We start from the raw sequence: 26,922 nt of genomic DNA on the forward strand, positions 1-26,922 counted from the left end.
GAGCTAAAACAGCCTGATTAGACCATGCTTCCTGTTAGCGTGCTGCATTGCGTCCGAAGTGGAGGCTTGCAAGCCTCATCATCATGGGTTGGTTGACGTCTGAGCTCCAGATGTGTAGAGGGCTGCCTTCACAGGAAGCAGAAGCTGTCTTGCGCTTCCTCTTTCCCCCACATTCTGCCAAATGGCCAGAGCTGCGCTTAATTTTTGCTGTGTGGTAATTTTAGAAGCATAACGGAACTTAAATTTGTCATTCAAAATAGGAAGGGTTATGTTGTGGAAGCTAAGTTAATTTTTATTCAAATGACAGCCTGGAGAGTATGAAAATCCTTAATGGGAACAGGTTTCTTCCTATATGTAGGAATTTTTTCTCACTTTCCTAAGGGCTGAGCAGTGCAGTTGATTGTGCTTAGGGCTCTGGCAGGGACCCTGTTTAGTTTTCACGCATGATTCTTTTAAGGGAGTTGGTGACTGTAAACTGCAACAGGTTTCGTTGAAACTGCTCACCAGAGAGGACTGTAGCAGTGCTGAATCCTTCTTGCGCTTCCCCCTCCGGCCAGCGCCAATAAATAAATAAATAGCAAGGACTCAGGGCTGCTTCTTGGGCTTTGTTTAGGCCAGGAGTTCTGAGTAAATACTTCCTGCATTCTCTGGTTTCATCACATGATCATGGCTAAAGCAAGTTGAAAGCACTGATTGTGCTGCTGGGTGATTCTTGACCTTCCAGTTTTGTTCTCTTCGATAACTTTAGGTTTACGTCATCGCTTCCACTGCTGAAGCCTGTAGGTTTCTCTTGGCATGTTAAGTTCTTCCACGCATTCAGATACGTGTGAAAGAGGCATAGCAATAGCAGCTCCACCACTGGTTTTGGGTGGCATGGTTGGTACAGTTCAGCTTTCGAGGGATACTACGGAGGCTTACCTGTTGACAGGTAGTACTTAGTTTCTTGGCGCATCCCTAACAGCAACATTGGCTGTTAGGGAATGAATTAGTAGCCGATGTTGCTTTTAGAGATCCACCAAGAAACCAAGCACTACCTGTCAACAGGTGAGCCTCTGTAGTATTCCTCGAAAGCCAAACTGTACCAACTGTGTTCAAAGGAAGGCCACACAGAGCATTGTTCTTTATTGATTCTTCTAGCATAGTGGGTTTTCTTTTGTACCTTGTCTGTTACTGATTAATCTTTGCCTTCTCCCACAGACCTGTCGCCTGGAGCTGTATGCCTGCGATTGTTTTCTGGGGATCTGATGATAGCTGAAGCAAGCATTTGCTATTACACTGACATGGAAGAAATTAGCAGCTTGCTGTCTACTGCAGCAAATCCAGTGGAATTTATGTGTCAGGTAAACGTTAAAAAATGGGGCAAAGGAGCGAGGAATCAGCGAGGAACCTTGAAAAATAGCTAACTGCTATCTTATAGTCCTGAGAGACACAAGCTATGCCTGATGGGCACGCTGCTTTGTTTTGTTTTAAAATCCAGGGTGGCAACAGAAATGATTAGTTTGAAAAAGATCTGTCAAACAACTGCAATATACCTTCTATGTAAAATTCAGCCATGGAGGTATTTATGAATTTAAATGGAAATTTAGGTTCCTATTTTATTTCCTATTTCAAGAAGGGACAAGGAGCATGTTTACTACCGTGTGATGTGGAAACATATTTTAGATGCAGCAGTAGCTAGAAAGAATTTGCTCCATGGCACCATAAGTTAAGCATTCACTTTTTCTGCTTGGGAACAGCAGTGGAGGAAGGTGCTTGCATTAGCAGTGATGAAAGGAAGGGCTTGCTCATTGCTGCAGTGAAGCAAAAAAGAGGCTAGGTGCTTAGATAGTCTCTGTAATAGTGGGAAAGTTGGAGTCCAGAAACCAACAAAATCAATTATGAGGTCTAGTTTCTCAGCAGGTGTCTATGGCAGGGGTCGGCAACTTGAGGCCCATGGGGGTTGTTTAACCGGCCCATGACCCCCGCCGCCCACTCGGGGACCCCTGCTGCCTGCTCGGTTGGCTCCCATGCGCAGCAGTAAACTGGCGTGGAGCCAAGCAGGGACCGCCATCTGTGATGCTGGTCAGCTTCCCATTGGCTGCAGGAAGCTCCTGCAGCCAATGGGAATCTGCGCACGCCTCCTCCGCACTGGAAGGAGTGCCGGAAGTAGCATTCGTGTATGCCTGCACTCCGGCCCACTGCGGCGTCTGCGGGACTGTGAACCGTCGCAAGCCACAAAAACTTTGCTGACCCCTGGTCTATGGGGTTGGTGATGGGGTTACCTGAACACTGTTGAAAGGCTGAGTGACTCTGATATCAGCTGCTGCTGAATGGATGTTATTCTACATATGACGCAAAGTTAGTAGCTCAAGTTTCTAAATTCAAAGAAAGAATGGAGCACCCATAAACCCTGTTACTTCTCAGTTCCAGTGTGAAATTGGATAAGAGACCTTGGGATATAAAAAGAGTAACCTCAGAAGGTTAGCGGTTCAAATCCCCGCAACGGGGTGAGCTCCCGTTGCTCGGTCCCTGCTCCTGCCAACCTAGCAGTTCGAAAGCACGCAGTGCAAGTAGATAAATAGGTACCGCTCCAGCGGGAAGGTAAACGGCGTTTCCGTGCGTTGCTCTGGTTCTCCAGAATTGGCTTAGTCATGCTGGCCACATGACCTGGAAGCTGTACGCCGGCTCCCTCGGCCAGTAAAGCGAGATGAACACTGCAACCCCAGAGTCGTCCGCGACTGGACCTAACGGTCAGGGGTCCCTTTACCTTTATAATCTCATTAAATGTAAGTATGTGAGAGTGTGCATATTATTATTATTATTATTATTATTATTATTATTATTGATTCAATGTATATATTGCCCTTTATCCGACCATCCCAGGTCAGTGAACAACATTAGAAACAACATTTACATAGCGTAAAAATAAAAGACAATAAAACCACATGAAAAAGTCATAACCATCCCCCCACTTTTAAAAGGCCATACACTGTTCATTGGCCTGGGTAAAGAGGAATGTCTTTTGCCCAGGGTCTGAAGACATGGGGCCAGGTGAGCCTCTCTGGGGAGAGCATTCCACAGATGGGGAACTACCACAGAAAAGGCCTGTTCTTGTGTAGTCACTCTCCAAACCTCTCAAGGAATGGGGAGACAGAGAAAGGCCTCACATGATAAGCGCGGGGTTGATTCCTATGGGGAGACTCTAGAGCAGCTTTTGCCAGTGCAGTCGGCTCCCAGAAGTATCAGAGTACAATTCTGATCAACCTCATCTAGCACAGTCGTGGTAAGAGCTGTAGCCCAATACATCTGGAAAGCATCAGTTTGGCAAAGGCTGCTCTAGATGGACAACGGTGCAATCAGTATTGTGGCACCTTTGCTTAAATATCAGGTGTGCCTTTGAATGTGGGTAAACAGTTCCCCAGAAGGGGATGACTTCTGTTCTTGAGATTTACAGGTGATGGATGAACTCTTGATCTATTAAAACATACTGTCTGGCTAAAATAATCTGATATGAACGGGTTCCTTCCTTGCATTCAGGCATTTAAAATAATCCCTTACAACACAGAAGCACTGGACAAAATCCTGACAGAGTCAATGAAAAAGAGCCTTCCTGCAAGTGGTATGCACCTATTAGGGATCAACCAGCTAGAGGAAGAAGACGTTGCATGTAAGTGTGGTGGTGGTTTGAAAGTTATTGTGTTCTGTGAAAAGGCACAGTACAATAGTAGGAATAAAAAAAGAGAGGAAATACAGTTTGACGTGTTTGACACAATATAAGGTAGTATAGGATGGATGGTTTGGTCAAGCTGTCTTGTTCTCAGCTCAACACAAACATTTGAGAGTAACACATCTGCTTCTAGAGGCAAGTGTGCTCTGGAAGGGTTAAACATCAGAATTTAGCCCCCTGGCTCATCAGCTGCTGGGTGTGTTTTAAATCCTGCTCATTAGTGCCTTCTCTGCAGGGAATGTTCTGGATGTTGTTGTTGTTGATGATGTTGTTGTTGTATTATATTTATTTAAATCTTGCCTTTACCCCTGACATGAACTTAGATCAGCTTGCAACTAAAATAAAAACAGCTAAAAACAGAGAAAAGAAAGCAATAATGAAAAAACAATTAAACACTAATAGTATAGAGTCGTATCTTGGTTCTTGAACGTAATCCGTTCCGGAAGTCTGTTCAACTTCTGAAAACATTCTAAAACCAAGGCACGGCTTCTGATTGGCTGCAGGAGCTTCCTGCACTCAGTTGGAAGCCACAAAAGCCGCGTCGGAAGTTCAGCTTCCAAAAAACGTCCGCAAACTGGAACATTCACTTCTGGGTTTGTGGCGTTCGGGAGCCATAACGTTTGAGTCTCAAGGTGTTCGAGAACCAAGGTGCGACTGTTTACACCCACACCCAACACCCCAATTCAATAAAAATATCATAGCGCCAGCTCTTTCCTTAAAAACAGTCAGTTCCCAGTGGCCTGTTGGCACTACAGTGGTACCTCGGGTTAAGTACTTAATTCATTCCGGAGGTCCGTTCTTAACCTGAAACTGTTCTTAACCTGAAGCACCACTTTAGCTAATGGGGCCTCCTGCTGCTGCCGTGCCGCCGGAACCTGATTTCTGTTCTCATCCTGAAGCAAAGTTCTTAACCTGAAGCACTATTTCTGGGTTAGCAGAGTGTGTAACCTGAAGCGTATGTAACCTGAAGCGTAAGTAACCCGAGGTACCACTGTAGAAAGCTTTCACCAGGGTGGATGGGCAACAAGGAGGGAACCAACCTTATTTCTCTAGGGAGGGAGTTCCAAAGTCTGGGAGCAGCCAGTGAGGAGGCAGATCCCCACCTCCACCCCTACAGGTCAGCTGAGGAGAACAGGACCACCCTGCTGTCCATCACCTGATGTCACCTTGATGTTAGATGATGAACAGGTGGGTGCCTCACTCATCTGTGAAAGTTGGTCCATGGGGTGATTGTATATAATGACCTGGGCTGCTGGTCCAAAAGTTCCAAGGTTCTAATGCACCTTGCAATTAGGGTAGAAAAAATAAAAGCTGATTTCACCTGGGAAGGAAACTTCTGAGAAATCGGAGGTTTGGGCACGACACCAGCTCCGAGACAGTATAACGACTGAGAACTGCTGAATTTATCGTCCGTGAGTAAAACTGAAAAAAGTAACCTGCCTTGCATGCCCGTTTTCTTCTTTCTCTTCAGGCCAGAGGGATGAAGAGTTGCCAACTCTGCTGCACTTTTCTGCTAAATATGGTCTGAAGAACCTCACTGCCCTCTTGCTTTCATGCCCAGGAGCCCTACAGGCTTACAGTGTTGCCAACAAATATGGTCACTATCCCAACAACATTGCAGAGAATGAGGGCTTCAAAGATCTCCGGCAGTTCATTGATGAATATGTGGTAAGAGGGGCTGTTGCCCTTCCATTCCCTGTTGTCAGGATGGTGGAGAGGGGGTACCTCAGTGCGAGGACTCCTGAATCTTCACACTGCTTAGGGTGGTGTCTCACATAGAACCTGCACTGCAGGGGCAAGAATTCGATTGCTGCTGTTTTATTCCTTCAGAAAGTGATACTAGTATTTGAATGTGGGTCCCCTTCCCCAATTCTCCAGAAGTTTAAGATGCATTTTCCTTAAAGTTCTCTAGCTCACATGTATGATTCCTTTCTGACAGCAAAATAATAACCTGAAGGAGAAAACTCCCAACACCCCCTTCTACGAATTACTCTAGAACAGTGTTTCCCAAACATGGGTCTCGAGCTGTTTTTTGGGGGCTACAACTCCCATCATCTCTACCTAGCAAGACCAATGGTCAGGGATGATGGGAGTTGTAGTCCAAAAGCAGCTGGAGACCCAAGTTTGGGAAACACTGCTTTAGAATCTAGAGCAGGCATAGGCAAACTCGGCCCTCCAGATGTTTTGGGACTACAACTCCCATCATCCCTGACCACTGGTCCTGTTAGCTAGGGATGATGGGAGTTGTAGTCCCAAAACATCTGGAGGGCCGAGTTTGCCTATGCCTGATCCAGAGTAATTGATAGGGTAGGTGATACTTGTGAAATTAGGGCCTGGAGATATTGGCACACTTCAGTGTTTGTAGGAGGAAAAATAACACCTGTGAACAATGTTGAACAGATCTTCAAGTAGATAGAGAAAGCACATGCAGAAGCAGTGTGGATTTGTCACTGGGAGACAGGCAGGTTGGTGTCTCTGTGGATCAGTGGCAGAGGTGAAAGGTAACAGCACCTTTTTGCTCTGCTTTTCTGGAATTTTCTGGGAGACAGGAATGCTTTGAAGATTTAATGTATGGCTTAGGCCTTTGCATGAGATCCACCCTCTTCTCTGAATGTCATTCTCTGCATAGACATGATAGTTCCTGATTTAGCATCGCTTGTGACATTTTCCTTTTCCACATATAATGGGCAGTGAGGTACCTTAATGTGGGAAAGACAGCCATCGAGGGGTTGCAGTTTTTACGGAATCGGGGCAGATGTGTACACCAGCCCTAGAGGGTGGAAGGTGCAGAAAGCGAAATGCAGTAAAATAATGATTTAACACCAACCCACCCACCTTGCCGTTTCATGAAGTTTAGAGGTGCGTGACTGCAAAGGGGTAAATTTGCTTGTATGTGTTTCAAAAAGTGGCTAGCTGATGGTTGTGTAGGGGCTCTGCCTCTAAACGTTTAAAAGAGTTGACGAAATGTTGTGGGCGTCAGTTAGTGAACAAAATGCAGTAAAACTAGCCTGCTCCCCTGTGTGGTGGTCTTTCTGCTCATTCTGCTGACTTCCACCCCAAAGTTCTGCCCTGCTACGAACGCTCCACTGCATATAAAGACTGAAGTGTGGTAGGAGGGGTCATGTTTCGGATTGGTTACATGGGCACGTTCTTAGATTGATTCAATGGCACTACCACCACCACTGCCTCGGTGGGTCTGTTGATTTTCTTTCTTCACCTTCTAGGAGACAGCAGACTTGCTGAAAAGCCACATAAAGGAACAGCTGATGCAGGGCGAGGAAGATGATTCTGTTTATGAGTCCATGGCTCACCTTTCCAGTGACCTGCTGATGAAATGCTCTCTGAACCCTGGCTGTGATGAGGAGCTCTACGAATCCATGGCTGGCTTGGTTCCTGGTGCTACTACGGAGGACTTGTGTATGTATAGTCTTCCTCTTTTAAATCGAACTTGGACTCCTTATCCACTAAGCTAAATTAAGATATTAAAGGGCAGACTAAAGAGTCTGTCATGGCTGCCACCGTGTATTGCTGTAAGTAGAATAAAACGTCTCCTTCCTCCTAGCTCTATGCCTGATCAAGATCTAGACAAAGCATTTTATCAGAACGAGTTAATAGTTGTTTACTGTTGTAACAATTGTTTTCTCAAAATGTATCTTCTGTACCATGAAAATTACCTTGAAAGCATTATCCAGAAAAGCAAAGAAACAAAAAAGATCTGAACAAAGCCAGTGTCAATTAACAGCTTCTCTTGGACTGGTAAATTACTCAGATTAAAAGGAAGTGCATTGCAAAGATCAGTAAATAAACTGGGTCTGGCTGTACCTAACATGGCAGGTATCACGCAGAGGAGCTCAAACACAGAATGTTCTAACCTTGTTTCAAGTCCAAATGCACACAACATTGGAAATTAGAACAAAGAATTTTCAGATCGTGGCCTCTGGATGAATTTGTTTGGTAGGTATGAGGAAATGACTCACCTTACGACTGGATTATTTATTTGTTTGCATTACTCAGAGTGGCTTGCAGCAGTCAAAGTACTACATTCCAGGATAAAACAGCAATATCAAGACAGGCTCAGCACATTTGCACCAGAAATGGCAAGGGAGTGGGCCAGATAAACCTAGCAGGGCAAGGTTTTCTACAGTCTGGGTGCAGCCATCAAGGAAGTCCTTCCTATCATCCCAGCCAACTGCACCTCCATCATTGGTGGGACACAGAGAAGGGCTTTGCTACCAGCTCTTAGGGAATGGGCAAGCTGAAACAGGGTGAAATACCCTGGACCCTGGCCATTTAGGGCTTCAGAGGTTATCACCAACACTTTTAACTGTGCTTGGAAACAGACTGGTAATCAATGCAGCCGTTGCAGGATGAGTGTAATATGGTGGTCCCATGGGCAATTTTTTTTACCTATTTAATAATAATAATAATAATAATAATAATAATAATAGTAATAAAAAATAAATTTATACCCCGTCCTCCCCAGCCAAGGCTGGGCTCAGGGCGGCTAACAAGCAATAATAAAAACAAGTTGAATGAATACAACTTAAAAACAAAATTAAAATTCAACATTAAAATATTAAAATGCAGCCTCATCACAGGAGGAGAAAGGAAAAAGGAAAAAGAAAGAGGGGGAGGGAATCAAATTGGCTCCAAGCCAAAGGCCAGGTGGAACAACTCTGTCTTATAGGCCCTGTGGAAAGAAATCAGATCATGCTGGGTCCTGGTCTCATGAGGCAGAGCGTTCCACCAGGCCGGAGCCAGTGTTGTAAAGGCCCTGGCTCTGGTTGAAGCTAATCTAACTTCCTTAGGGCCTGGGACCACTAGGGTGTTGCTATTTATGGACCTTGAGGCTCTCCGTGGGGCATACCGGGAGAGGCGGTCCCGTAGGTATGAGGGTCCTAGGCCTATATTAATTAAATTTATATCCCTTGAGAGTGGATAGTGCTGACTAAGACTCTTGCTACCACATCCTGGACCAGAGTCAAAAGACTCTTCACAAGTAGCCCCATGTAGAGCACATTGCAATAATAATCCAATCTGGATCTGGGTGTCACTAGGGCATGTGCTATCATAGCCAGACCTGACTTTTCAGCAACATGCACAGCTCAGCAGTGCATGTGCACAGCCACTATCTCAGCATCCTGATGCAACACTGAATGCAGGAAAACCCTCATACTGCAAACCTGGCTTTTCCCCAAATGGAAGTACTACCCCCATCCAAAACAAAATCAAGAGCTACGGTGCCACTACAGGAAATCCCCATGCAAGTGGGTTCGTTCACATGGGTGGTGGTGGAGTCAGTTTCACCCATTTCAGCCTTAATTTGCAGTGCCGTGGAGCCTTTTGAGCAGCTTTCCCCTTTCAGCAGCTGTCAATGGGAGTCATATCTCAGTTGTTCTTAGATGCTGACAAGAGAAGCTTTTCAAAGAACCCAGTGGATTATGTTTGTCCATTGTTGTTTTCAGACGTAGAAATGCTTCAGTCGGAGACTAGCAGCTCCTCCGCACGGACAACAAAGGCCTATATGATGCGCAAGTTCTTAGAAGGTGAGCATATGCAGAGAGGAAGGCTCAGAGTTAAGATCCCCATATGAAGAGATCTGGAGGGTAGCAATATGAGAGAGAGCCTTTTCTGCGGTAGCTCCCAGTTTGTGGAAGGCTCTCCCCAGGAAGGCTGGTGCAGTGGTTAAGAGCGGTAGTCTCGTAATCTGGTGAACCAGCTTCGCGTCTCCGCTCCTCCACATGCAGCTGCTGGGTGACCTTGGGCCAGTCACACTTCTTTGAAGTCTCTCAGCCCCACTCACCTCACAGAGTGCCTGTTGTGGGGGAGGAAGGGAAAGGAGGGTGTTAGCCGCTTTGAGACTCCTTAGGGTAGTGATAAAGCGGGATATCAAATCCAAACTCCTCTTCTTCTTCTGCATGTCTTTAGGTGCCAGGCGAGAACAATTCTCTTCAACCAGGCCTTTTGCTGATTAGCATTCTATGGCCTTTTAAATATGTTTGTGGGAGGGGGTTATTGTTTTGTTTTGTTTTCATTTTATTATGTATTTTGTATTCATATTTTGTATTTTTATGTTGTGAACCCCCCTGGGATCTTCAGATGAAGGAGATACAAATTTTATTAACAACAACAAATCTTATCACTAACTGTGAGCTGTAGCCAAGGCTTGTTCTTGGTCAAAGCTCATCATCAGCGTGGAGACAGCTTACCCATGAACCCGGGTTCAAATGACACGCCAAGGCAATCCTTGGTTTCGTTCAGAGTGATGCAGGGGTAAATATGTTCAAATATAGCGGGTCCAATATTAGAGATTCCTTCAATGACTCTATAGCCAACAAAACAAAAATATTCAGACTAACATAAGATATATAAAAGCTCTCTCCACCCCACGCTCTACAAGTTATGTAAAACTTAAATGCACACAGTTGCTTCACTCTGCATGAGTTTCCCCCTTTCTAATTATGAGTTTGTTTTCTAGGTGTGAGCATGGATGTACCAGAACCGAAAGAGGATATATACCATGATTGTGAAGATGAAGAACTCTATCACACGGTGGAACAGGACAGTTTTCCTCAGGAATTGGTCAATAGGCCACCTGTCCCTGTTCCGAGACCTGATCCCTCCACTAAACCACAGGACAAAGAATCATATATCTATAAAGGTGACAGAGGAAGCAGAATTATCTCAACATTGTTTTGCAAAAGCCTGTAGCGAGGGAATGAGGGACCTCTGGTCCCCCATATGTTGTTGGACGTCAGCTCCCATCATCCCAAGTCAGTGGTCATCCATGATGGGAGTTGCAGAGCAATGTCAAGAGGACCACAGATTCTCCATCTTTGCTGTAGGCTGTACAGCACGAAGGGACACGAGTGGCGCTGTGGTCTAAACCACAGAGCCTAGGGCTTGCCGATCAGAAGGTTGGCGGATCAAATCCCCATGACGGAGTGAGCTCCCGTTGCTCGGTCCCAGCTCCTGCCTCCGAGCAGTTCAAAAGCACATCAAAGTGCAAGTAGATAAATGGGTACCACTCCAGCGGGTAGGTAAACGGTGTTTTCGTGCGCTGCTCTGGTTCACCAGAAGCGGCTTAATCATGCTGGCCACATGACCCGGAAGCTGTCTGCGGACAAACGCCGGCTCCCTCAGCCTATAGAGCGAGATGAGCACCGCAACCCCAGAGTCGTCTGCGACTGGACCTAATGGTCAGGGGTACCTTTACCTTTACCTTTTATACAGCCTAGGATAGGGAAACTCACAGCTTGTATGCTTATAGTTGAGTTCAAAGAATTATGCTTCTCATTTTTTAAAAGAGGTTTTGTCTAGTCTTCCGGGTCCCAACAACATATTTGCCAAATACCAAGGGAACGAAAATAAAAGGGAAACAGAAGTGAGCTCCCATTATTTCGGCCTGTCCAGGCAACTAACAGCCAACATTCGACCGCCTCCAGGAACGTTCAAGGCCACAGTTAGGTTCATTCCTGGGAGGAACTCGTGGAGAGAACAAACCTGTTTATATGATCCAGTACCTCCATGTGTCAGGGCCCAAGCGTGGGCGGAATGAGGACACTTTGCTGGGGCCTGAGAGGGTGACCCAGTGTGAAACATGCCCATTCTTGCGGATTGAAAAGAAATGAGGCGAACCTGGTTATGCGAACCTAGTTCCTTTTTATCTATTTGAGATTTCCAGATCTTGTCTTGTGAGATTTGCCAGAGCCAGTAGAAGTAGTGTTGGAGCAGCAAAAGCAGCATTTGAAGTGCTGTTCTAGGCTCTCCTCTAGAATATTCCAGCAATTCCCGTACATGCTCTTTTGGGGGTCCTACATGCCCATCCGGAGGGAATTTTGCAATCTAAAGCAAATGACCTGGATTTGGGGTTTTTTTTATATAAAACAAATTGTGTGTAGGTATCTCTGGTTCAGACTTTGGCTCTGGTGGGGGCGGCCCAGGCTTGGTGGTGGTGGTGGAGGAGGGGCTATCGGACGATTGCCCTAAAAAGAATGCTCAAAAACTTTTTGTGTCTGGATTTTCGCCACTTGAAATATGGCAACCCTACTCTAGAACCATCTTCTCGTTGTCTCGCTAGGTGATTTCTGTGTTCTCATTGGAGAAGCCATTCATTCATTCAGTTATTCAGAATATGTAAATCCTGTTTTATAGTCCAGTTTACAGATTTATTTTTTTAATTCTAAAAAGTAAATGAAAATCAAACACTAAATTTTGAAATGTTCCCTGGGCAAAAATCAGAATTCCCCATAGAAATGCAAGATGCCACCATAGCAGCGTTTGGGCGCCACCCTAAAACGAGAAGCAAGCAGCAATGGCAGGAGTTATGTTTCTTTCTAATATGGCCTTCTTTCATGTGAAACCTTTGATTATTATTTTTAAATCAGCTTCTAGAATTTTCAAATTGCAAATCACAATGCTGGTACATCCCATCCCATTCCTTTTCCTTTAAACATAGCAGTCTTCAGTATGTTCTGTCATTCAGATTTTCATAGACTGCAATAGTATTCTTTATTAAGTCAGTGTTGGCAACACATGGCAACGTTGATGAGTATAGCATCTGTCTTACTGTGTTGTCTATAGACCAGTGGAAGTTGGCTGGCTGATTCCCACACTGATCTGCAGATCAGAGTTTCGGGTTTGTTGTTGTTGTTTTTGCTTAGAATGGGATTTCTCCTAAAAGTTGCATTGACTGACGTTTGGTCTGGATCTGCCATATTGTCTCATGCCTTAAATAGCTTGCCACTGTTTAGTTTTTGCAGGAAAGCACCAGGAGAAACCTGGGAACCTCTACGTGTCTACAGGCAATATTAGGAAAGGTAAGTCGGAGTTGTAGCGACTCTTCCCGTTGCCTGACAGGCTAATTCTTGGGTATGACTTCCATTCATGGTCAATATCACTTACCGTATTAAGTATAGATGAGCTGTGCAAATTGCTGTAGTGGAATAAGTAAGAGAAGTGAGTGGGCTGGCAGTAGCAAAAGCATTTGGATTAGAAAAGCAATGATGTGCTCTAGGTGTTCCCTTAAAATATACTTTTGGAAGCAGACGTTTTCAACCTTTTTGAGTCCATGGCTCCCTTGACCAACAACCTTCTTTGTGCGGCTCCCCTGTGGGGGAATACACCCCGAGCCTCACAGGCCCAGTTATGTCACCCCTTGCCTGCAGAGCCGGCAGCCCCTCAGACCTTTCCAAACACCATCCCTGAACTGAACCACGTGACACATCTAGCAGAGTTTTGTTTTTTAAAAAAATGATATTTTCCTCTTCTTCTTTTTTGAAAAGTTTTTATTGTTATAATAATTCAGCATTAATACACACTGTAATGGGAATTGGGGGTTGCTCGTGCGTAAGTTGCCGCCACTCTCGGTGAGGTTGCCTGCATAAACCTTTCCCTGGCTGGACAGTCCTGATTCCGCGTCTGTCTCAGTCACTGGCAGAATCCGTCAGTGGGCGTTTCCTGAACTTCTTCCAGCATAAAAGTTCCTTGACAGATAGTCTCCGCCTAGCCTTCCTGCGCGGAAGTCTTCTGCGCAGGGTGGGTGTGGGCAGTGGAGGACCAATGCTCTCCCCGCTGGTCTCGGGCGAAGAGTCCTGGAGCCCTCCCTCCGAAACCCGCCTCTGCCTGCCTTTCTCCCTGGTGTAACGCTGATTTCCTTCCCCGGTCACTGAGTCCTCTCGTTTCCTGCTGGTACCTTCTCCGGCATCACTCGGGAGCCCTTCCACCACTCCTGACTGCGATGGCAGTTCCCTGACACACACATATTGCGAATATACAAGCATACAAACATACGTTTCATACAATCCTTAAAAATATTCAAACATACCTACACTCAGTCCCACAGATAATTCCTTTTCCCATCACCATCCGCCACCCCTCACCCCACCTTTGTGTTAGACTTCCAATCTACTCAGTTGCAATTTCTTTCCACTTCTATTACTTTCTTTCACACACCTTTGACCTAATTTCATGCTTCTTTTTCTATTACACATTGTTACCCAACTTATTTAGTATTTCAGTATTTAAAACAGAACTTGTTTATTCTAACAGGGGTTCTGATGATATTTTCCAAGCGTTTCCTTTGCTTCCATTCCAGAGCAAGCAGACAGAGATCCAAAGGCTCAGCCTCAAACCAGTATATATGACCCATTTGCTGGGATGAAAACCCCAGGCCAAAGGCAGCTCATCACTTTACAGGAGCAAGTGAAACTGGGGATGCTCACTGTAGATGAAGCTGTCCTTTGTTTCAAGGAGTGGCAGCTGAATCAGAAAAAGCGGTCGGAATCATTTCGCTTTCAGCAGGTGTGTAAGCCAAAAAGTGCTTTTCACTGGGAAATATAAAAAGCAACAGCATTACTGAGTCTACCCTACCACATACCACACATACCGTATTTTTCGCTCTATAAGATGCACCTAGTTTTTGGAGGAGGAAAACAAGAAAAAAATATTCTGAATCTCAGAAGCCAGAACAAGCAGAGGGATAGCTGCGCAGTGAAAGCAGCAATCCTTCTTGCTGTTCTGGCTTCTGGGATAGCTGCGCAGCCTGCATTCGCTCCATAAGACGCACACACATTCCCCCTTTTTAGGAGGGAAAAAGTGAGTCTTATAGAGCAAAAAATACGGTAATTCTTTCTTTGTCTTTCTGTTGTCATTGCTGGGAAAGGTAAAAAGCTGCTGTTTTCTCTTCTGTGCCTTTCCATAAGTTGGCATAGTGGAATTCAGAATGCAGGGCCAAGTGGGCAGTGGTTTCAGCTTGTAGGAGCTGGAAACTAAAACATCTTAGTATTCCCAGATGTGTCTTTAACAAAAAGGACAATGAGGACAATCTCTAGGGATGGACGGACCCTCTCCACCTCAAAAACGATCTTGAGTTTTGCAAGCGTTCCTCACAAGAACCTGAGGGGATTTGCAAGGAATCCTGACAGAGTCCAGTTAGTAGATTTCCCCTCCCTGTCCCTCCCCTGTCAAATGGATGACAGCTCTTCACAGCTGAGGGCTTCTGCTCTGCTGCTCCAGTTGCAAATGTGGTATGTGGGGCAGGAGCCCCAATTAAACTCACGGCAAGCTCAAAGAGGACATTGTCCAACTTGCATTAGAGCTGACCAGTCTGCGAGGAGGGAGCCTGCATTTCAAGCCCTTGAAAATGTCATCATCCCTAACCATCCCAAACATCTCCCTTGTACAAACAAGCCCATAGTACCCAGCTGTACTGTAGCCTTGTCTTTGAAGCCACTCTGATGGGTGGTCTTGTTTTAAAAAATATGCAAATTGGTATAGGCTAAGAGAGAAGCCATGGGACGCGGGTGGCGCTGTGGGTTAAACCACAGAGCCTAGGACTTGCCAATCAGAAGGTCGGCGGTTCAAATCCCCGTGATGGGGTGAGCTCCTGTTGCTCGGTCCCTGCTCCTGCCCACCTAGCAGTTCGAAAGCACGTCAAAGTGCAAGTAGATAAATACAGTGGTACCCCGCAAGACGAATGCCTCGCAAGACGGAAAACCCGCAAGACGAAAGGGTTTTCTGTTTTGGAGGCGCATCGCAAGACGAATTTCCCTATGGGCTTGCATCGCAAGACGAAAGCCCATAGGGAAATGCTGGCGGTCGGGAGCAAAGACTTTTGCCCACAGCCGGCCTTCAGAAGAGGACCTCTTCTGAAGGCCGGTGGGGGGCAAAAGTCTTTGCTCCCCCCTGCCTGCCTCCCCCCCCCCCGCCTGCCCCGGGCGATCTTAAAATGCTGGCGGGCGGGAGCGAAGCGTTCGCTGCCGACCCCCAGCATTTTAAAATCTCCAAGGGACAGCAGAGAAGTCTCTGTCCCGGGAAGGTTTTAAAATGCTGGGGGTCGGGAGCGAAGCGCTGCCGACCCCCAGCATTTTAAAATCTCCCCGTGTCCCGGGAAGGTTTTAAAATACTGGGGGTCGGGAGCGAAGCGCTGCCGAACCCCAGCATTTTAAAATCTCCCCGTGTCCAGGGAAGGTTTTAAAATGCTGGGGGTCGGCAGCGCTTCGCTCCCGACCCCCAGCATTTTAAAACGCTGTTCCGAAGGGGGGGCGGGGACACCTGCCCCAGCCGCCCAACTTCGGAAAGCTGTTCCGAAGTGGGGAGGGGGGGCGGGGACACCTGCCCCAGCCGCCCCACTTCGGAAAGCTGTTCCGAAGTGGGGAGGGGGGGCGGGGACACCTGCCCCAGCCGCCCCACTTCGGAAAGCTGTTCCGAAGTGGGGAGGGGGGGCGGGGACACCTGCCCCAGCCGCCCCACTTCGGAAAGCTGTTCCGAAGTGGGGAGGGGGGGCGGGGACACCTGCCCCAGCCGCCCCCCTTCGGAAAGCTGTTCCGAAGTGGGGCGGGGGGGCGGGGACACCTGCCCCAGCCGCCCCACTTCGGAAAGCTGTTCCGAAGTGGGGCGGGGGGGCGGGGACACCTGCCCCCGCCGCCCCACTTCGGAAAGCTGTTCCGAAGTGGGGCGGGGGGGGGCGGGGACACCTGCCCCAGCCGCCCCACTTCGGAAAGCTGTTCCGAAGTGGGGCGGGGGGGGCGGGGACACCTGCCCCAGCCGCCCCACTTCGGAAAGCTGTTCCGAAGTGGGGCGGGGGGGCGGGGACACCTGCCCCAGCCGCCCCACTTCGGAAAGCTGTTCCGAAGTGGGGAGGGGGGGCGGGGACACCTGCCCCAGCCGCCCCACTTCGGAAAGCTGTTCCGAAGTGGGGAGGGGGGGCGGGGACACCTGCCCCAGCCGCCCCACTTCGGAAAGCTGTTCCGAAGTGGGGAGGGGGGGCGGGGACACCTGCCCCAGCCGCCCCACTTCGGAAAGCTGTTCCGAAGTGGGGAGGGGGGGCGGGGACACCTGCCCCAGCCGCCCCACTTCGGAAAGCTGTTCCGAAGTGGGGAGGGGGGGCGGGGACACCTGCCCCAGCCGCCCCACTTCGGAAAGCTGTTCCGAAGTGGGGAGGGGGGGCGGGGACACCTGCCCCAGCCGCCCCACTTCGGAAAGCTGTTCCGAAGTGGGGAGGGGGGGCGGGGACACCTGCCCCAGCCGCCCCCCTTCGGAAAGCTGTTCCGAAGTGGGGAGGGGGGGCGGGGACACCTGCCCCAGCCGCCCCCCTTCGGAAAGCTGTTCCGAAGTGGGGCGGGGGGGCGGGGACACCTGTCCCAGCCGCCCCCCTTCGGAAAGCTGTTCCGAAGTGGGGCGGGGGGGGCGGGGACACCTGCCCCAGCCGCCCCACTTCGGAAAGCTGTTCCGAAGTGGGGCGGGGGGGCGGGGACACCTGCCCCAGCCGCCCCACTTCGGAAAGCTGTTCCGAAGTGGGGCGGGGGGGCGGGGACACCTGCCCCAGCCGCCCCACTTCGGAAAGCTGTTCCGAAGTGGGGCGGGGGGCGGGAACACCTTCTGAAGGCGGGCAGGGGGCGAAAGTCTTTGTCCCCCCTGCCTGCCTTCCCAGGGGCTTTTAAATCGCCCCGGACAGCGGAGAAGTCCTCCGCTGTCCCGGGGCGATTTTAAAATGCCGCCCGCCAGCATTTTAAGATCGCCCCGGACAGCGGAGAAGTCCTCCGCTGTCCCAGGGTTTTTTAAAATGCTGGGGGTGGGAAGAAAAGCCCTTGTCCCCCCCCCCCAGCCTTCAGAAGAGGTCCGGGGACAGACTGTCCCCGGACCTGGTCTGAAGGCGGTTTCCCTAGGAACGCATTAATTGATTTTCAATGCATTCCTATGGGAAACCGTGCATCGCAAGACGAAAAAACCGCAAGACGAAGAGACTTGCGGAACGAATTAATTTTGTCTTGCGAGGCACCACTGTAGGTACTGCTCCGGCGGGAAGGTAAACGGCGTTTCCGTGTGCTGCTCTGGTTTGCCAGAAGCGGCTTAGTCATGCTGGCCACATGACCTGGAAGCTGTACGCTGGCTCCCTCGGCCAATAAAGCGAGATGAGCGCCGCAACCCCAGAGTCGGCCACGACTGGACCTAATGGTCAGGGGCCCCTTTACCTTTACATAAGAGAGAAGCCAGATGGTGTGCCCATACTGGAGTCTTTGCTAATAATCAGAAATGGTTGAAAAGAGGGAATATTTGGAGTATGTAACACAATCTTGATTAACCACACCAAATTGCTGCAAAACTCATTTTGCTATTGATTGCGTGTTGAACGTGGGTCAAACTTCATCAGCTACACAAGTATTTCCTGCGTTCCCTCCTGAAATACCTTCAGCCCCTGTGGAGTCATAGCTAGGAGGACTCACAAAAAAGTGCATGGACAGGGCAATCAGTTTATAAGATCAGAACAACATGGACTGGAAGCTATGGAGAATTGCTGATAATTCGTTAAATCTTGCTTCATGATCACTAGAATCTCTTTCCTAAAACCTTACACGGTGAGGCCCACGTATTTGTAGAAGAAACGGGATTATCTACCTTGAATTCAGTTAGATCTTGCCAGTTTTGCAAACCATTATGAATAGTTGTCCATGTTTGTTCAGATCCTTGAAAATAACATTTTGCGTTTCCAGGAAAACCTGAAAAGATTACGCGACAGCATCACTCGGCGGCAAATTGAGAAGCAAAAGGCTGGCAAACATGCAGGTAAAGGGCTTGACTAATTGGTGACCATGCTGAAAACTGCAGCAGTTGGACATCTCCCACTCCTGGTCTGTAGCCAAGTGTGGTGGAGCTAAGGGGTTGTACGCAACATTTTGCTAGGTACTACTTTGCATGAGCGGAACAACTTCCTCTTGCACAGCAGGGCATTCCCCCTCCCTCCTCCCCCTGTGCTCTGCCTAAATCTCTTAGGGGTTTTTCCCAACCCTCCACAGCAGATTTGGGGACATTATGGAGCATGCACAAAGGCAGGGGGAAGTCGCAATGCAAAAGCAGAAGTAGTTCGACTTGGGCATTTATTTAGTTAGCCCATGGTACACTCTGTTGTAATGGTTTTCTAGTTGGTTTTCTAACCTCTTTTGACTTCGGTCTGATTGTGAGGCTTTTGAGGCCAAAACAAAACAGGCCCCAGCAATCTGAAGAGCCTCAAATGTGGGAGCAAACCTGAAACCATCACTGGTAAACGGGTGTTCTCTCAATAACTCATTTTTTGTAAATTTTTACTGCAGTCTTTACATTTCAGAAGGCTAAACAACTCCCATAAATTCAAAGTTGATGTATACATTTTTGTGAAAGTCCTGGGACGCAAACAAGATTGTGGATAAAAAGAGTATGATAAAGACTCGAGGCAAAACAACGTTTCTTCTGTGGTTACTGTCATTTGACACACAGAGGGCAGGAATATCTCAGGCTGTATGTGCACAAGCATAACCAAGACTGCCCAAATAGCAACTGGTTAACATTATGTTCTTTTCACTGGCGTTGTAGCTTGTCAAATGCCATCCATTTATGATAGCAAGACACTGGTGGAAAATGTATGGTTTGGACTGCTGCAGCGGTGGCTATTGTAACTACAGGGATGTGCCTACTAGATGCCAATTTTGCCTGTTGTATTACTGTAGGGGATGTGGGTGACGCTGTGATCTAAACCACTGAGCCTCTTAGGCTTGCTGATCAGAAGGTCCACGGTTCGAATCTGCAATGGGGTGAGCTCCCGTTGCTCTGTCCCAGCTTCTGCCAACCTAGCAGTTCAAAAGCACTCCAGTGCAAGTAGATAAATAGGTACCACTGCAGTGGGAAGGTAAATGGCGTTTTCATGCACTCTGGCTTCCGTCACGGTGTTCTGTTGTGCCAGAAGCGGTTTAAGTCATGCTGGCCACATCACCCGGAAAACTGCTGACAAACGCCGGCTCCTTCGGCCTGAAGCAAGATGAGCACCGCAACCCCATAATTGCCTTTGACTGGACTTAAACCATCCAGGGATCCTTTACTTGCACAGAATCGGTGAGGGCGGAGAAGAGACATCAGTGGAAAATCCAAGCAGCCCTATTCACGGATTTCCAAAGTGCAGGAGGGATTACCTTGTTTGGGGCAGAATCAGAATTTTAGCTGCCGATGCCAAGGAAGGTACTAGATGAGCAACGAGGCATAACTTCCAGTTTGAAAAAGTTTTGCCCACTGCCAAAGGGACAAAGCTGAAGTGTAATTTTTGAATAAATGTGTTTTAATAATGAGCTCCCGTTGCTCGGCCCCTGTTCCTGCCAATCTAGCAGTTTGAAAGCACATCAAAGTGCAAGTAGATAAATAGGTACCGCTCCAGCGGGAAGGTAAACGGCGTTTCCGTGCGCTGCTCTGGTTCGCCAGAAGCATCTTAGTCACGCTGGCCACCTGACCCGGAAGCTGTACGCTGGCTCCCTCGGCCAATAAATCGAGATGAGCGCCGCAACCCCAGAGTTGGCCACGACTGGACCTAATGGTCAGGGGTCCCTTTACCTTTACCTTAATAATAGTAATAAGTTGCCTTGCCTTGACTCCTGACTTTTTCTTCCCAGATTTGGAAATCACTGTTCCTGTTGGCCATTCCCAAAACATCCCCAAGAAACCAGAGTGCAGCATTTATGAAGCTCATCCTCGGAAAAACCTATACCAACCAATTAAAGAAATCAGGCGAGGGGACTGGAAAACAGAAAGCGCCTCAAGTACTACTAGTAAGTAAGCAGCCAGGAAACCATCTAGGGAGAGGTGAGGATGCTTTGGATTTCTAGTCGTTAAGGATGGAGCACTTAGCAATTGTTGCTTTCCCAGCCAATGCTCTATATTACCCTCACTGAACTTACTGCTCAGTCTGTTTATCCGCTTTATGAATGTTTCCTATGCAAAAATTCACTTATCGAAACATGAGGAATTAGTACCCAAACCTCGCTATACATACCACAGATTCAGATAACCAAACATAAAACATGTATTACTTCCTTGTTTTCCTTTTGCTGATCGGCAAAAGTTTGAGTGTCATCATGCTGCAGTTTTATCCAATAGCAATAATTTAATTTTCTGGTGCAGAATTCCACACCTCCTTGACGCTGTTCCAAGGGGAGTGGGAAAAACCTTCCCTCTTTGATAAACATGTATAAAGCCTGTTTCTCAGTACATGCAATTCTCTAAGCACTGTACACATATTGAAAGATAATTCAGTCCCTGCCTAAAGGTTCACAGTCTAACAGACACATGACACAAAATGAAAAAGAAACCGAGAGGTAAGAAGAAATAACTTGATACAGAGCTCTTCCCTAATTCAGAAATTATAGGAATAAGCGGAATGGTGGTGTAGTAGTTTGGAGTTACTCGTGCGTAAACTGTCCCCTTTTGGAGCTTGGCTGCCTGGGTTAAACCGTCCTGACTGCACAGCCCATCTCAGCGTGGCTGCCTCAGTCGCTCGCAGAGTCTGTCTGTGGGCGTTTCTTAAACCGATGCCAGCATAAGAGTTGTTTAACTCCCAATCGTCTCCGCCTCTCATTGCGCGGGAGTCTCCTGCGCAAGGAGGGCGTGGGTAGTGGAGGACCAGGGCTCTCCTCACTGACTTCCAAGGAAGAATCCCGGAGCCCTTCCACCTCTTCTCCCATTTGCTCTCCTGGATCCTCGGTGTTACGCTGATTTCCTTCCCCCTCCATCAAGCTGCGTCTCCCCCTAGTGCTTGTACCTTCCCCTGCAGAATCGGAGAGCCTCTCCTTCGCCTGTTGCTCCGATGTCAGTTTCCTGACAGGTGGTTTCAGGGCCAGGGGAAAGGATTGGAAAGTGGTTCCTCACAAGAAAACATGAATGTGTGGACACTTTATGAAATGCTTGAAAATCCCTAACTGGGCTTGTTTCCTCATCTAACCAGGTAGTTCAAGCAACCGATCCAGTACACGAAGCATACTGAGTGCCAGCAGTGGGATGGATGGAGACAACGAGGTAACACTTCTCCCTGGAAATTTTCTCTCTTAACAAACTTGCACAACTGCTCTGGCCTGATCCCTCACTAAAGCTACAGAAATGCAGGTTTCAGTGTACAAACAGTAGCCTCTTGACTGTGGGCTTAGAATACATGACAAAAAGGCCACATAGAGCAGTGATGAGGCATTGGGACTACAACTCCCATCATCCTTGCCCATTGGGCATTCTGGCTGGGGCTGATAGGAGTTGGAGCCCAACAACCGTACCTGCAGGGCCACAGGTCCCCCAACCCTGGCATAGAACTTGATAAAGGAGTAGCGGGAAGAGTTAATTTGAGGCACCAAGCCGGGCCTGTTGATGCTGTGGTGACACTGGAAGGCTTCGCTGAAGGGAACTGAAAACGAAAAAGACTGCTTTGGCAGAATTGCACTCTTGTCTCCCAGGATCCACATGAGAAGGACCAGGGTGTGGGGCCATGATATGCCCTACTGTGCCTGAAATAATACAGTGGTGCCTCGCAAGACGAAAAGAATCCGTTCTGTGATTCTCTTCGTCTAGCGGTTTTTTTGTCTTGCGAAGCAAGCCCATTGACGGATTAGCGGATTAGTGCTATTAGCGGCTTTTAGCGGCTTATCTGCTGATCGGATCAGCTGATAAGCGGCTTAGCGGCTTAGAAAAAGGGGGGGAGAGGAAAAAAACACAGCAGGAACTCGCAAGACATTGTTGTCTTGCGAAGCAAGCCCATAGGAGATTCGTTTTGCGAAGCACCTCCAAAACGGAAAACTCTTTCGTCTAGCGAGTTTTCCATCTTGCAAGGCATTCGTCTTGCGGGGCACCACTGTACACTGTTGCTAATGCCAGGAGCTCTGGGGCTGCAAAGTTGAAGAGAAACCCACCCTGGCCTTTGCCATCAACCAGAGGACTAAGGTCCACAGGGTGCTCCTTGCCCCCGTTTGTTCTGTTTCAGATTACTGTGCTAATGCTTTGCATATCCATAGGCAGTATACAAAACTTAAAAATCAATGAACTAGTTAGATGACGAGGTAGTTCCAAAGTACTTAATTATAGAGCCGTAGTATGGCTTGGTTTAAGGCAGCGTTCTGTGTTGTGTAGCACATGGATTCATTCATAGAAAAAGGCCTGAAGGCAGATCTAGCATAGTCCTAGGCAATGCAAATATGTGTGTATTATTATTATTATTATTATTATTATTATTATTATTATTATTATTATTATTATGCCACCCATCTAACTGGGTTTTCCCAGCCACTCTGGGCAGCTTCCAACAAATTAAAACACAGTAAGACATCAAACATTTAAAGCTTCCCTAAACAGGGTTGCCTTCAGATGTCTTCTAAAAGTCAGATACAGTGGTACCTCGGGTTACATACGCTTCAGGTTACACACTCTGCTAACCCAGAAATAGTGCTTCAGGTTAAGAACTTTGCTTCAGGGTAAGAACAGAAATCGGGCTCCGGCAGCGCAGCAGCCGCCGGAGGCCCCATTAGCTAAAGTGGTGCTTCAGATTTAGAACAGTTTCAGGTTAAGAACAGACCTCTGGAACGAATTAAGTAATTAACCTGAGGTACCGCTGTAGTTATTTATCTCGTTGACATTTGATGGGAGGGCGTTCCACAGGGCAGGTGCAACTACCAAGGCCCTCTGCCTGGTTCCCTGTAACCTCACGTCTTGCAGTGTGGGAACCACTGGAAGGTCAAGGCCCTTGGAGCTGGATCTCAGTGTCCGGCTGAACGATGAGGGTGGAGACGCTCTTTCAGGTAGACAGGGCCTAAGCCTTTTAGGTCCGAACCAACACTTTGAATTGTGCTTGGGAAAACACACACACACACACAAACAAACAAACAAACACACAAATGTGGCTGTGTATTTTCCAAGGAAATGCTGCGGGGAAAGCTTACTTTCACATCTTTATGTAGGATAATGAAATACCAGAAGTAAAGAGAAATTTCAACCCCGGGCCCCAGCCGCCAGACAGACCATCTGCAAGACCTCCAAGGATACCCCCTCGAGTTACTAGCAGGTTGTTGTTGCTGTTATTCATATCATCATGATTGTTACCTTTCTACTGTCATCTACCTCAAGAACAGGTTTGACAGGTCTCTGCCCCAAGGGGCTTACAATCTAAGATAGAAATGGAGGGGGGGAGATGAAATGTGATGGTGGCAGATATAAACAAGAGACTATGCGATTATTATTTTGTTCCAGTTACAGCTGCTTAGGCCTAATACAGATGGAGGTATGGTAAGGCGTAGGAACTATAGGGTTCTGCTAGAGGCTTTGCGGGAAAGATGGTTTTTGAGGAAAGATCTGAAGGAAGTAGGAGAGATAATCATACAAAGGTGTTACGGGAGGGAGTTCTAGGCATAAGTGACAGCAGGGGCAGAGTTTCTTTCAAGCAGCAGGAAACCACCAGATGTCTGAGGTGGTATAGCTGGCCAAGCAAAGATCACAGGAAGGCATGTGGAGAAGTTAGTGGGGCAAGGTCATAGAGGGTTTTGATGGTAAGGAGGACAATGAAGTCCTGCTGGATCCAGGAGCAGACAGGAAGCTATTGGAGGGATGTTTACACAAAACACAGGGCCCCCCCGCCTTTTCTTTTGCCAATTTAGAGCCTATCGAAACTTCGAGGAAATAAAGCAACCATTTGACTTATGTAAAAGGCTCATGGAGGTCAGTTGTTTTGCCATTTCCGTATCGTCAGTAAAAATATTTAGCGTGCTGATATAAATAGTGTGCAGATATAAAAATAATAGCTGCTGTAAGGTGATCTCTTTCAGTATTTCTTTCACTTTTATTCCAATTGCACAGTGAGGTAAAAGCCAGCTTTATATTTGAACCACTTCTTTTTGTAAAGCTTTTGACCTAGTCCTCTAGTTTTATCGGAATTTGAAATGAAGTTGCATGTATGCATAAGCGGATTTGCTCATTTCATTTCCATGCTTTGCCTCCCTCATTCTTCCCCCTTTCTCTGTCCCCCCCCCCCCGTCAACACTGTAAGCACCTCAGGGCAGGGGCCTGTTTCTTTTGCTTGTGTTACTCTATAGAGTGTCATATGCTATGTAGTTTCAAAGGATACTATCCTCTCCCTAGCACTACTCAACGTTTATATGTTAAATAGCCAGATGGGCAGGGTATAAATAATAAAATTATTACCGGTATACTGATGACACACAGCTCTACTTATCTCTAATGTCTGAAACGGGAGAGGTGGTGAAAGCTCCGGATCAGTGTCTGAATGCAGTGGTGTATTGGATGAGGACCAATAAACTGTTTGAATCCTGGGAAGACAGAGGCTCTTTGGGTGGGTAGTTCCCGTGTCTGGGAGATTGGCAAGTTACCCATTCTGAATGGGGTCACATTCCCTCTGAAGGAGAAAGTGTATAGCTTGGGGTTACTCCTGGTCCTGGATTCATCTCTGTTATTAGAGGCCCAGAAGCTAAGAGTGCCTTTTACCAGCTCTGTCTGGTGAGCCAGCTTCATCTGTTCTTGGACAGAGAGAGCCTGACCACTGTTGATATCTTTGAGGCTGCGTTACAGCAATATGTGGACTTGCCTTGGGCTTCGTTTGGAAGCTCCAGCTGGTGCAGGATGCTACAGCCTGACTCCTGATGAGAGCTTCTGGTTGAGAACATGCGACCCCATGGTTAAGACATCTGAACAGGCTACCCAGATAATATGGACCCAGGTTCAAGGTCCTTGTATTAATTTACAATGCCCTGAACAACTTAGGTCCTTGGGGACTGCCTAACCCCTTACATCCCAGCTGAATCACTGAGATCATCTGCAAGAGTGCCATTGGTTGTCTCCTAAGTTGGCAAGACTCATTTGACAGCAACAAGAAACCAATCCAGCCTCCTTCTGTTGTAACCTTTAAGCCCCTGTTGCCAAGCTTTTTTTCTGGCAATTAAAAACAAACATTTATATGGTTTTAATTGCATGGCTTTATGTAAAACAGTTGTAAGCTGGTCTGATACTTTATATGACTAGTAGAATATAAATATTTTTATAAATAAATGTAGACTGACATCATTAGTAAGAATATTAATAATAGCTTTTCTGTTTCAATTTTGAGTTGGTGATTCACATAAAAACCGCAAAGACATTCTGTTGTTTCCTTGCCTTTGAAGTTCGGCATGTGTAATATTCCAAAGCTATTCTTATGCTCTGCTTTTCAAATGTTTTTCTGTAGGCTTTTTAGCAGTGACAACTTCTGTCCTCCTCCCCCTGTGCCGCCGAGAGGTCGTGAAATGCCGCGCTAAATCTTCAGGATGCTGAATACGAAAATGCATGGTGTTTATTCTTAAGGTTGACTTTTAATAATATTGAATATCCAGCAAAGGTTTTCTCCTCACTCCGCCCTGTCAAATGAATAATTTTGGCACAGGTTTCTTTGAAAAACCAAACCGAGGGGGGCAGGGAAAGAACAAGAATTTGACTGTCCTCTTGGCAGTCGTGGCTTTTCAGAACAAACTGGTTACGGCAGAGGAAAGTACACACTGAGTTTCTTCAGGATTATGCGATTCATCCTTCTTAATAGCACCAGATCAAAGGTGGCAATCCCTCAACGTGAAAATGGAATACCTACAAGTGGACCTTTTTCACTGTTTATCTACAAATGAGGTAACAAATGACGCTTTCAGGTAGGCAGACTGGAGATGGCATAGGGCTGTATTCAACTAAGTATTACTTTACTCTAATTACCCACTGTAATTAATGGACCTAACTCAGCGATTTTCATAAATTTCAATGGGTGTACTTCGAGTAAAGCTTTGTTGAATCCCACTCACAGTGCAGTGGAATCTCAGCCACAGTACACAATGGAGTAACTCCTTCGGAATCTGCGCAGGCAGATTACTGGTTTTATGATGATTTTATATTTCAGACTACCAAATTGGTGCCTAAAGTAGCTTTTTCAGATAACAGGGAAACATTGAGCATTGTTTTGCACTTTAAGTCCTGTGCCTTAGAACACAGGACCTCTGTGGAATCTTCGTCCATGCCTTGGTGTGTATTAATTCTGTGTTGATGTTATCAAAAGCCACCCAGCAAACTGTGGATGTTAAGGAACCTGGGTTCTGTATAATTTATGAATATCAATAAAGTTTATGCACAGGTGTTTAACATAGTTCTTTTTACAGAGTCTGAATTCTTTTTTTCAGAGGCAGCCTGTAAAGGCAAGCAGCAGATCAGAGTTAAAAGGTTTAAGATGTGCATTCTCTACGGTCGGGTAGAAACCCCTGGGAAGGCACAACACATCTGCAGAAGTGAGAGAAGACTAAGATCTTGCAGCAGTCAGATCTTTATTTTCCCAACCCTTTGACCTGACCATCTCAGCTGATACTATTTTCCAGGGTCTGTTCCAGCAGCAAACTCCTCAGATCAGGTTTAACAAAACAAAAAAC

At 47.1% G+C, this 26,922-nt stretch overlaps 1 protein-coding gene across 3 annotated transcripts in view; it reads left to right on the forward strand.

Moving 5' to 3' along the window:
• PIK3AP1 (phosphoinositide-3-kinase adaptor protein 1) overlaps nucleotides 1–26,645 on the forward strand; it is a 43,796-nt gene extending 17,151 nt beyond the window's left edge. For 2 of the 3 annotated variants that reach the window (XM_083502492.1, XM_083502491.1), the window contains exons 5-17: nucleotides 1,198–1,340; nucleotides 3,517–3,646; nucleotides 5,178–5,374; nucleotides 6,931–7,123; nucleotides 9,172–9,252; nucleotides 10,185–10,367; nucleotides 12,460–12,525; nucleotides 13,803–14,008; nucleotides 18,199–18,271; nucleotides 20,119–20,274; nucleotides 21,447–21,517; nucleotides 23,437–23,540; nucleotides 25,710–26,645. In XM_083502492.1, the coding sequence (XP_083358618.1) occupies nucleotides 1,198–1,340; nucleotides 3,517–3,646; nucleotides 5,178–5,374; nucleotides 6,931–7,123; nucleotides 9,172–9,252; nucleotides 10,185–10,367; nucleotides 12,460–12,525; nucleotides 13,803–14,008; nucleotides 18,199–18,271; nucleotides 20,119–20,274; nucleotides 21,447–21,517; nucleotides 23,437–23,540; nucleotides 25,710–25,779 (1,673 nt within the window). In that variant the 3' untranslated portion in view covers nucleotides 25,780–26,645. Of the gene's footprint in view, nucleotides 1–1,197; nucleotides 1,341–3,516; nucleotides 3,647–5,177; nucleotides 5,375–6,930; nucleotides 7,124–9,171; nucleotides 9,253–10,184; nucleotides 10,368–12,459; nucleotides 12,526–13,802; nucleotides 14,009–18,198; nucleotides 18,272–20,118; nucleotides 20,886–21,326; nucleotides 21,518–23,436; nucleotides 23,541–25,709 lie in introns of all 3 variants that reach the window. The other variant, XR_014525904.1, reaches the window with a different exon arrangement.
• The last annotated feature ends 277 nt before the right edge of the window (nucleotides 26,646–26,922 follow it).

This window comes from Podarcis liolepis (genome assembly GCF_965112155.1).
Source record: "Podarcis liolepis genome assembly, chromosome: 5".
NCBI lineage: Eukaryota > Metazoa > Chordata > Lepidosauria > Squamata > Lacertidae > Podarcis > Podarcis liolepis.